Source organism: Myodes glareolus, chromosome 15, assembly GCF_982192425.1.
Source record: "Myodes glareolus chromosome 15, mMyoGla1.1, whole genome shotgun sequence".
NCBI lineage: Eukaryota > Metazoa > Chordata > Mammalia > Rodentia > Cricetidae > Myodes > Myodes glareolus.
This window is the reverse complement of record NC_142040.1, coordinates 73,037,578-73,049,930: the sequence shown is the minus strand read 5'-3', so window position 1 is coordinate 73,049,930 and position 12,353 is coordinate 73,037,578. Positions and strand designations below refer to the sequence as shown.

Genomic DNA, 12,353 nt, shown 5'->3' with positions numbered 1-12,353 from the left:
CTGGCAGGGACTGCGGCCTATACACGGGAATGGTGCTGCTTGAGCCTGGGGTGCTGTCATCTAAGAGTACTGTAAAATGAGCACCTTTAGCATTAGCACTCTATTGCCCACACCAGGAGTTTTTAAAGTATAATTATACTTGGTTTTTAATTGTATGTCATATTAAACAAATTAAGTTTAAGCTTGTTTCGAGGTGCATGCTTTGGAATATACAATAGCATATGCAGGAGGCTATACAATGAGAGACATAAATTAGCCTCTCCTTCCAATCTCATATGTGTAAATAAATTTCATCTGGACTTAGCATGACTAGAAACCCAATTCTGGGCACATTACAGACATTCATTCAGAAGGTGACTTCCCATCATCTTCAAGGTTTTAATTGCCCTTAACAGTTCACAGTAACTTAGTAAACTCAAGATTGAGATGACTTTTCGGGTCTGTATCAACAGTAAAGTAAGATCTGTGTCTACAGTGTGTCTTAAGTGATCCCATAGCCAGTGATCAAATGCATCCTTCCTGCTGAGTGAGTGCAATTGACTCAGGTCCTTATTTCAGTATGGGTCGAAGTTTCTATGATGTGACAGTTGGAGTCACATGAGAAATGGGGTTCGGAACTTAAAGAAAATAAGGAATTCTTTACCCTAGAATCAAATATGATCGATAATGTGTTCTGTTAGCATTTCCTAGGAAGGCAAACGGAAATGCCCATTCAGCCCAGATCGGCACCAATGTAGACCATCTCACCAGAATCCAACTTAGTGAGAAATATGGGTCTATGGAGATTCTTACACACCCCGGGGAGTTATTACAGGAGCTTGTGTGACCCCCACTCCCCGGGAAACATAACAGTAACTCTGCTACAGCCCAGATCTCAGATTTAGGGCACCTGACAGACAAAGTTATGACATGGCAACAGTTTCATGGAAATTTATAGATACAGAAGAAAGAAATTCATCAAGGCAAGTTTCGAACACACTGCTTGAACAAACTGGTGTGGAGATCGCAGCAAAGGGAACTCTGTGCTGGTGTGTGACGGCATTCTTGGCATTTGTGCTCCTGGGAATTAGATGTTCCTGTCGACATTCAAAATGAGTAACTTAATATTCTCCACTGTGGGTTAATTAGAGTTGGGTAAGATCTGAATGATTAGCAAAGATTTTACCACACCCCACACACTCACAGAATTTTATTCAGAGTAAGTCACTTGATGTGTCTTAAGGTCTGAAGAAGTAAATTTTTTAAGACATTTGTAGGATTTCTCTCCCGTATGAACTATCATGTGTCGAGTAAGGCTATAAAGATTAACAAAGGCCTTGCCACACTGTACACACTGGTAGGGATTGTCTGCAGTGTGAATTGCTTGATGTCGTCCAAGGCATGAAGATGAGGAGAAACATTTGCCACACTCTTCACACTGGTAGGATTTCTCTCTAGTATGAACTCTCTTGTGTCTCCTGAGAGCTGAGTGATAACGAAAGGCTTTGTGACATTCTTCACACTGGTAGGGTTTCTCTCCAGTGTGAATTGTTTGATGTTCCTGAAGGCTTGCAGAACAGGAAAACCTTTTGCCACATTCTACACACTTATAGGGATTATCTTCAGAATGGAATGTTTGATGTCGTCTAAGGGAAGAAGATGAGCAAAAACATCTGCCACACACTTCACACTTGTAGGGATTGTCTTCAGAGTGAATAGTTTGATGTCGTCTAAGGCATGAAGGTGAGGAAAAACCTTTGCCACACTCTTTACACTTGTAGGGTTTCTCTCCAGTGTGAACTGTCTTATGTATCCTGAGAGCTGAGTGATAACGAAAGACTTTGTGACATTCTTCACACTTGTAGAGTTCCTCTCCAGTGTGAATTGTTTGATATTCCTGAAAATGTGCAGAACTGGAAAATCTTCTGCCACATTCTTCATTCTTGTAGGGATTTTCTCCACAATGAGTTCTTTGATGTTGCTTAAGGAATGAGGGATAGCAAAAGGATTTGCCACATTCTTCACACTTGTAGGGTTTCTCTCCAGAATGAATTCTCTGATGCTGTTTCAGCATTGAAGGATAGTAAAAGGATTTGCCACATTCTTCACACTTGTAGGTTTTTTCATCAGTATGATTTTTCTGGTGTATAAAAAGTGATGAGCGAGTATTGAAGGCCTTGTGACATTCTTTACACGTGTAGGGTTTCTCTCCAGTATGAAGTCTCTGGTGCATGGAAAGGGTTTTATGAGAACTAAGGGCCTTACCACATTCTTCACACTTGTAGGGTTTCTCCCCTGTATGAATTCTCTGGCGTTGAATAAGGAGTGATTTACAATCAATGTCCCTGCTGTAATTGTTACAGTCATTGGGTATTATTCCTGTTGAGCAAGAGTTGAGATATGAACAAAAGCTAGGAAATATTCTTCATACTTACATGACTTATATTTAAATTAGAGATATCTACATTTACATATTGAAGCATCAATGAGAAACTATAGTATATTTTAACACCAACACTGAGCATAATTCACAAAACAGAGTAGGTGGGACAGTCTATACTTCTACTGAAGGAAGAGAACAAGCAAATAGGCCATAGACATCTGCCAGATTATTCAAAGTTAAATAGCTACATACGTTGTAAGGGGATTTTACTAAGAAATAAGCCCATTAAACAATATAGATGTTAAATGGCTAAACATCCATGAAATTATAAAGTAGCCAGGCCTGGAAAAGAGAAAGCTAACTGTGATTGTGTGAGACTGGATCAACATCAAAACATGCAATTGTTTTTTATTGTAAGTATAGAGTTTTATTTTGGAAGATACAAAGGATATATTGCATACTCGTAGACTGTCCACAACAAGATTAAATAATATAGCCTAAAGATTTATGACAACATTTTATGTTTTATTATTGATGTCTAGAAAATAAATACCTGAAAGATATCAACAGAAAACTTCAAGTTCACTGGTGAATAACAGAAATTTGTTGAGGATTTTGTCAATGAACAGGTAATAAAATTATCTATTTCTTTGTTTCTTTGGTTTTGGTTTTTTGAGACAGGGTTTCTCTGTGTAGCCCTGGCTATCATGGAAATTGCTATGTAGATGAGGCTAGCCTTGAACTCAGAGATCCACCTGGCTCTGCCTCCCACGTGCTGGGATTAATGGAGTGGGGCACCAGGCCTGGTAACAAAATTACCTCTTTTAAAGATCCATTCATTTATAAGACTAAATAACCACGTAGCACTGAGTGGAGAGGACAATGAACAAGGCATAAAAAGGGAAATCCTTGTTTCCCTGTGAGAAGAACGTTCACAACCAGAGCACTAGATATTTTTATCTTACACTGTCCTGATGTGTTTGACCAATGTGCTTCATCCTCCTACCAAAATACACACGGTACATAAAACAAATAATTACACGCAATGCACACTTCTAAATAATAAAACAGAGTAGCAGATTACAAAGTAAAAAAAAAAACAAAACTGCAAACCCACAAAATTCTGAAAGCTTATTGATGAGCTATTAAAGCCATTCTTCTAGTTGACAGTTTTCATCTTTGAATACATATCCATATGGCATGCATTTTAAATCCTTACTGTTGACAATGTAACAGGAAAAACTTTAGAAAACTCTCCTCACTCACAAAGAACTCTGACGAGACACCACTCATTACAATGAGTGTAAACAATACAAAAGAAACTTCTGTGAGAACCTACTGTATTACAACGGCTCCTCCACATCTCAGACTGTAGAACAGCATACAGATGTTCAGGCATTTCTTACGTTACGGTGTAGACTCAACACCACCACCACCACCACCAACAACAACAACAACAACAAAAAAAACCATGAAAGTCTCTGGAAATACACAGCTCATCACTGGGGAGTTACAAAGCTTAAGAGTCTTAAAACATCATAAACGTCTGAGAGATGTCCTTTGACAACAAAATCAAGGAGAGACCAAAAGAATTATCTTCACAACAACATAGGTTTCAATGCACATGCGAAAGCCTGCCTTTTTGTTGAAATATTTAGACCTCAATGCTGCCCCTGACCCCCTCTTCCCTACCCACCTGGATGCACAGAAGCTGCTGCTTGTATCTTTACATCCCAAGGCCCTTGTCTTTGTTCCAGAAATGTCACCAGGAATGGCTTAGAACCGGCAAGACCTGTTTGCAGGAAAGAGGAATAAGATTAAGTGTCCTTCTACTGGAAACTGACATGGCCCTTCCAGCACAGAGATGGTGAAAGAAATGACTGCAGACTGTCAGCTCCTTACATGTTTCCTCCCAGGACCACTACAGCACACGAAGGAATGTACAATGTCCAGATTCTGAGTCTCATTGAAAGGGAAAACCATCAAATCTGAGTTGTGAAACACTTCCATTAAGAAGTGTGCTCCATGCTTCACACCACTGAATTTCTAACAATCCCACCAGAGTGACTGCTAGATGAAATACACATTCAACACTGACAGTTCAAACAGTGGGATGTAGTGGCATTTCATTTTTATTTTAATAAATAAAGCTTGCCTGAAGATCAGAAAAGTAAGACAGCCACACTGGCCAGCCTTACAGACGAGGCAGCAATGACACACACCTTTAATCCCAGTAGCCACACTAGATTGCCATAGAAACCAGGAAGTAGCAGTACATGCCCTTAATCCCAGAATGAGAGAGGATGATAAAACAGGGAGACAGCTCTTGGTCTCATTCTGAGGTTTCCTGGAGGCAGGATCACCATTTTCAGACTGAGGTCAAGGTAAGAGCCAGTGGCTGGCTGCTTTGCTTTTCTAGTCTTCAGGTAAGTTTTATTTATTAAAATACAAATGAAATGCCTCTACCGTGGAATGCTTTTAGCTATGGAGCAACCTCCCTAATTTTTCTGAAAACGAAGGATATGAAAATCACTGTAGAAATGCTCCCATGAGATACCATACAATGTGAAGTGAAATAAGAAGTCACTACAGATGAGATCCTCACCCAGGAATTCAAGGTGGCTGTAATTCTCCAACATCACATCCCTGTACAGATTCCACTGAGCAGGATCCAGGCATTCCCACTCTTCTGGAGAGAAATCAATAGCCACATCCCAGAAGGAGAGCATTTCCTGAAACACAGACCAATAAATGATATCACACTTTAAATTAATTAAAATCATTAATTATAACATAAACATCAAGAGTCATTGGGATGGATACTTCTGTCAACTTGACATGGGCCATTCGAGCAGAGAGAAACACTAGAGAAAATGCCTCCTTAAGACTGCCCTGTAGTCAGGTTTTGGGGCATTTTCCTAACTAGTGATTGATGGGACAGCACAGACCACTATGGGTGGTGCCCACCCTGAGCAGGCAGTCCTTCATGGTACAGGGGAGCAGGCAGGGCAAGTCAGTAAGCAGTGCTCTGTGGTCTCTGCTCCAGTACTTGCCTCAGCTTCCTGCCTTGACTTCCCTCAGTGATGGACTGTGACCTGAAGCTGGAGTCTAAAATAAACCTTGAATATGGACGTTTCCTGTCCCAACCGCCCAGTCTAAAGAACCAACTCAGAGACTGAATATGAATTATAAGTGATCAGCAGACAGCTCAGGCTTATTAGTAACTAGCACTCACATTTTAATTTAACCCATATTCCATATTTACCTTTTGCCACATAGAGGTACCTTTAGAAGCATGGCACATTCATCTCCTGCTCCCTCTGCATCTACTGGCGACTCCTCAGCCTTTGCCCTTCCCCTTTCCATCATCCTTGTTTTGGTCACCCTACCTATACTTTCTGCCTGACTACTAGCCAATCAATATTTTATTATACCAATTCAAGTGACAAATCTTTACAGTGTACAAAAGGATTATCCCACAGCAAAACCCTTTCTTACCCAAGATGTCTTTCATCATGGTCTTTATGACAACAAAAGAAACCCTAACACAGATATCACGTGTCTGCAGATTTGTTTCAGGATGAAAGAGAGCTAGAAGTGTTTCTTACATAGGTAGTAATATTCCTCAGGCATGTCTGAAGTGGTCACATGATCTCACACTGACCCGTCAAAAGGAAAGACAAGGAAAAGGATCCTATAAGCTCGGCTGGACACAATCCATTTTAAGACAGATGAAATATAAAATGAGTGCATCCACAGCACATGCACATGCCCTGTGCTATTATACACCACACATGTATTCATTATATATTGGAGAAAGTCACGGTGAGGGAGAAGGGATTTCTCAACAGTTCATGCGCACAACCATGACAGTGAAGTGTATGAAAATACAGAGTCTGATGCAGCAGCTCTGGCTGTGCTGTGGGCTCAGGATTTCTACAGAGTTCAGTAATGATGCAGACGACAGCGACACGGGACATGAGAAGGAGCAGCACGGGGAAGAACTCACGGACTAAATACCATCTAAGCTATTGAACTTTGTTTTCTAAACTGCAAGAGAAGGACCAACAACTGAGAATTTAAAATAGAATACACACCACTGGATCTTCTCATCATTTTTCCTTTCTACCTTTTCTCTGACAGGTACAGATATTCCTAAAGGAAGTGATATTCCTAAAGGAAGTGTTTGCACATATGATACCTGAGCATCAGTGTGCATAGCTGAGGAATACAACTGCTGCTATTTTCACATGTTGAATTTTCTAAATTAAGAATTTATGTTGTTAGTATCTTATTGAGTAAAGTCCCAGAATGACCTATAAAAATAGTCATCCTTTATTTTACCTTTTTACTAATGCACTAAAATTATCAGCAATATGTGCATTGATGTGTCCTTGTCTAATAAATTCATAGGTAGGATTTGGATTGTTTTTCTCAGTCACCTCCTCAAACGCAATCTTCAACGCTCCTGAAAAGTACACCACATAACGCTCACACACACCCGTAGTCAGGGCAACAGCACTTGGGGCTTCTCCTATCTCACTGTTCCACAGCATCCATTTTCTTAGAAAGTCCCCAAGCCTTGGTTTATTGATGAACAACTAATAAGTTTCCAACTTCTGTGAAATCCAGTTTTTAATAGTTATTATATCGATGAGATCATATATTATTTAGGTTTGTCTGCCTGAAAATAATTTCTAGTGTCACCAACATTGTCACAATTGACAAGACTTTATTTTCCCTGAAAATTATTGAATTAAACTACAAGTACATCATTTTCCCTTCTGCCTCCTCACTGCAACTTCTCTCATGTCCCCCAACAGTCTGTCTTGAATGTATGAAGTATTGTTCTCTAATTATTATTGTTACACACAGAGCACACACACATACATACACATGCATACATAAAACTACATCAATATGAATGACCAATTCTGTTTAGTGTTACCTATGTGCATGTTTTGAGGACTGATCACTTGTTAATGAATGAAGAGTGAGTGGGCTCACACTGGGGAAGACTAATTCTCCCTCTCTTAGTAGTTCTTATGAGCCTATACTTCTCTGTTAGCCAGCAGATTGTGCCCTGCATAGGATCATGTGCCAATGTCACTGTTCAGAGCCTGTTCAAGCAGTCATATTGTTGGGGTATCATGGGCACAGCTTCCCTTCCCTTTTTAAAAAGCACAACCTCACGACAGACTTCCGGAGCTCCTGACTCTCATAATCAATATGACCCTTCCCCTGAGATATTCCCTAAGCCTTCTGCACAGGAATTGTGGTGTGGTGCATCTTCTGGGTCAGGGCATCACAAGACAACAGTTCTCTGGATTTGCACGTTTTAGTTTTCCGTAACGCTCTCTGTGCTGCGGTGAGCAGTGTCTTTATCAGCAGTGACAGCTACACTTCAGTGTAGGTCTAAGGAAAAGCATCTGGAATGCAGTTAGCAACTGTGCCGCTTTAGTGGCTCCAGTACATTCTCCTCTGTAACTTAGGAACAAGAAGTCATCAGAGACAACGGCTGCTGATGCCGAGATGTGGGAGACACTGGGGCACCTTTAGGGATTTAATGCCATGCTGCTCATGGGTGTGGTTCAGGGGCATAACAGCTAAGCAGGACTAAAACTCATCCTTAGGCAGGAGACCTTCGGTCAGGCTCAGCTCCAATCCTCTGTGTCTTGTGTCACATTCCTACCAGAGCACATTCCTGCCTTTGCAAAGAAAGGGGAGGAAATCACGGATGACAGCCTTTCTAACTATACGGTCACCAAGAGCAAGGGGTCACCGTGGGGAGGGGAAAGAGCCCAGAGCAGAGAGTAGATGCAAACGTACTTCTGTGAGAGAAATAGAGCAGGTCCTCAAGGGAGAATTAACTGCGAGGACCACTCCCTAAGTTGCCCAGGCCTGGCTCCACCATTCCACAGGAGAGGCATATCTGCTGTCTGATGCCAATCTATGAGATGCTGCAAGTGGAGGGGAGTGTGTCTGGAAACACGATAGCATTTAAGAAGAATCTTAGCCAATACAATTAATGGCAACCATTTCCAGGGAATTTCAGCCTGGTAAAATGAACTTCCTATGGGGAAGAAATGCCACTGTCTCGCCTGCGTTGGGCAAACTGTCAGTCATTAAAATTGCTACATATTCTCACTCTAATAGGGAGGTTGATATACTCCACATGAGTGGGGGTTCCTCTGAGATACAAGCCTAGAACAACAGAATGGACAGGGTAGATATGTTAAGAACTCTTTCATCTCCTGTCGGTGTCCCTCAGAAATATCTTTTCAGAGAGTCACACAAGACTGAAGACTAGCAGAAGATCGGTGGGAAGTCAAAGCCAGATGCATAGACAGGACTGGATTCCCATTCAGGATTCTAACAGTAGTGAACCTCCAGTCAAAACAATCTAACTACTAACTACATGACATAAGGCTTAAAATATACACTACATACATCATGAAGGATCAGCTCCTGGTCTTTGTCTCAGCTCTATACCGTAAGTGAGGAATGAAAGAGCCATTTATTTTTGCTTTAAGCCACCACATCTTATGATTTCATGACTCAGAAAGTGGAATAAACCATTTAAAAAAAATGGGAGGCCAAATGTAATATCTGCTTTGGAAACACAAATTGCAATAATTATAATTTTAATTTCAAAAGATTATTACTTTGCATTTTACATTAGATGTCTAGATATATTTGTGGATTTTAATAGTTCATACATTGTTTCTGAGTCTTCTCAAAGCAACACTGTATGGAGTATATTCAATACAGATTTGGGCCATGCACTCTCATAGACCAGACTTAATTTCATATAGAGACTACAGAATGGAGAGAACAACAGAATGCAGATATTGACTGAGGTGGCCATGCAACCACATGTACCTTTCAACTCAAAATATGTTGCTGCATTTGATAACGACTCTGGCAGACTCTCCTAGAACCAGAGTTGACAACGTAATGAAAAACTGTGCTGATCAGGTTTATTCCTTGCATGCATTTGACCCTGTTCAGATCTTTTGCAAGATCTCTCCATGGCCTCTGACATAATCATTCAGATCAATTGGCAGGAACTGAATGTCATCACCCAGCACCTCCGCTCCAGAGTTTTCCAGAGATGACATGTCTAACACAGCACGGGTCATGCATGAGCTGTAAACACAAGTAACTCCTTCCCTCACACTGACATAGAGCATAGTGAAAGAAGCCTGGGAGGAAAGACACAGGGCTGCCAACCAGGGGAACTGGACTGGACCTGCGGAGGAGCAGGACCCACCATTAGCAGTCTGCTTTACTGGTTGGCTCTGCAGTGCCCCGTGTGAAGGACAGTGCAGGGAGTGGTTTGGTTCTGGCTCACTGTAAGAAGCATCTGCTCACAGTGCAGCCTCTGCTGTTAGGACAGGGGGAGGCATCCCAGCTGCAGCTGCAGACAAAGACCCAGGAATGTAACCGCAGTAGCCACTTCAGTCGAGAACTGCAGAACGGAAATGAAGAAATAATGGAGTTTCAGATTAGATATGAAAGGAGCAAACTGGAAGAAACCAGAGAAAACCAGAAGAAAGTCACAACAGGTCATGAGAGCAGCTAACACAGATTAATATGCGAAAAGAATGAGCATTCGCTTCATATAGGAATCTTCAAGCAAAGCAAAGAGAATTCTTCTTCACAGAGTAAACGCAAACGATTGTCTGAACATCAAAATTTAATGTCTTTAACAAAAGTATGTTAGTAAAAATGTTTAAATTACACCCGGAATGGGTGAATGAAAGTTAAGCAGAAATAGCTCTTACGTCAGCAAAGTGGGGGATTACATGGATTTGCCATGGTGTTCACTGTAAGAAACAAGAAATGAACCATAGAAAGTATCACATCCATGAAATATGTTCAGGTGTTTTCTGTCACAGAACCGGGTAGCCTACACAGGTCTTGAATTTGCTATGAAGCAGGGGAAAACCAGAGGGCCCTGCCTCCCCTCACAAATGCAGAGATGACAGGAATGTGCCTCAGAGGAGACTGACGTTTCTTTTCTATCACAGGTCTGGTTACTAAAATCTCAGGAATACACACAGGTCTGGGAGTTCTCCTCACCTGCTGACCTAACACAAAAGCCTGGCGCTGTAACACAAGGCCATGAGAGCTTTTCACCTGCTCCTAGGGACCCTGCTTCTGGACCAGCTCAACAAGCTCAAGGCCACATCAAGACGTTGACACAACCCTGTGGGCCAAGCAGACATCCTGCCGTTTTCAGTTAGTCCGCCCTACATTAGGGATGGGGGACCTTTCAAGGCTTTAAGGGAACCCAATCCTCAAGGTGAGACCTGGAGTCAGCTTCTCCAGTTCCTTCTTCCTGCCCAGGGTCCCTCTGTGTGTGAGCTGTATGTGTGTTCTCTCGCCCCTAGTCACAGCTTTCTATAGCAGCTGATCCTGGCAGATCTGTCTGCTGTGTTCCAGAATTTCTCAACTGAGACTTTTGTTTTGCCTCAGATTTTTCCTCTTTTAATTCTTTAATTGGCAGACAAAAAGAACACGATCAAGGCCTCAAGACCAGTACCCTAGGCCAGTTAAAGAGGGCAGGAAGGACCAGAAATCCGTTTGTTCTGCAGATACTGAGAACTCTGACAGCATCCCTGTGAGAATGGGTCAGAAGTGAAGCATGCTTCCCCACCAAAGCTGCTCAGTGAGCTCCCAGCTCCCCCTCAGGAGCAGGCAGTCAGCTGACCATCCTTAGCTTGCAACCCTGGACCTTTCACTGTCATCTACTCCGCGCAGCTCTCCTGTCCCAGAAGCCCAAGGCGGACTCGGGCTGCACGCTGCGTCCTAAGGAAACCATCACTCAGGGCACAGTCCCTATAGTCCTCACCCCAGCCCTGACCTGCAACCTCAGGCGTCCCAGCCAGTTGAGCCCAGCACCTCCAAGGCAGCTTCTCCCGCCCTCCCACCCAGCCCAGGTCCGCTCCCTCCAAGACGGCCCCGCACCCGGCACAGTGCCTCAGGCAGCGCTGCACCCTGGACCAACCTCCACGTCAGAGACGCACCTGGAAACCACAATAGGACCGGATTGTCGCCCAACTTTGGGGAAGACGCACTTGTAGAGACCTAAAGCCGGAAAGGGGTTTCCTGGACTGCTCCCTAAGGTGTTACAGTGCTGAAAACTACATTTCCCAGAAGTCTGTGCGAAAGAATCCCCGGAACCCAGGCTGGGAGAGTTCTACTGTCTTGGACTTGTGTTTGCCTGCCTGAAGCAGAGGGTGGGAGGAAGAAATGCAGTGAGCAGGACAGCTATATGCAGTGACGCTGGTGTTCATTTCCAGATCCTCAACACGAGATTATGAATATGAGTCGAGTCTTTGACAGAAATTCGCCTTGTAAGTTTTCTGGTTCATATATTGTGATTTTAATCTTACTAGAGCGTTTAAATATCACGTTGACGCAGTTTTACTTTAAAATAACAAAGAATACACTATTGTGAGACTGAGAAGTAATCTTTTAAAGATGATTTTGAAACCAGTCGTGGTATGTCTGACCGTGCTCCTAGCTGCTCCTGGACCTGGGAAGAAGGCTAGACTGAAAAACAGCAAGAGACCTTGTATCTAAGTAAAAAGGAAATCGCAACGCAAAACAAAACGAAACAAACACGGGTTGAAGCAGTTGAGTATAATGTAGGCTTTGACTTAATATGCAGCCCTACAAATAAACAAATAAATAATCCTCGTTCCTCTGTACTGACACTCCGTGTGAGCCGTACGTGGATCTGACTCCACAGCTGCACAACAGTTTTGTGTGAACATTGGTATCTCTGCAGTGTAGAGGACTGGTGAGGGAGACAGCCGGTATGACCACTGAACAGAGTTAAATGTCTGACTCTCTGACAATTACTTGCAAAGATCTCCCATAATCCATCTCAGGAATTCGCCACCTGTCCTTCTGTCCCTTGAAAATTTCAACTAATAATCTATGTAAGCAATTCCGTTGTTGTGGGAGCGCTACTAGAATT

At 42.5% G+C, this 12,353-nt stretch overlaps 1 protein-coding gene across 1 annotated transcript; it reads right to left on the bottom strand.

Moving 5' to 3' along the window:
- Positions 1-358: 358 nt before the first annotated feature.
- LOC125415926 (uncharacterized) lies at positions 359-11,505 on the bottom strand. Its single transcript, XM_087897002.1, is given in 6 exon segments — positions 359-1,237; positions 1,239-2,358; positions 4,059-4,154; positions 4,968-5,094; positions 9,636-9,833; positions 11,395-11,505. Coding segments are annotated over 5 exon segments (1,380 nt in total). The 5' UTR covers positions 9,639-9,833; positions 11,395-11,505; the 3' UTR covers positions 359-1,203.
- Positions 11,506-12,353: the final 848 nt, after the last annotated feature.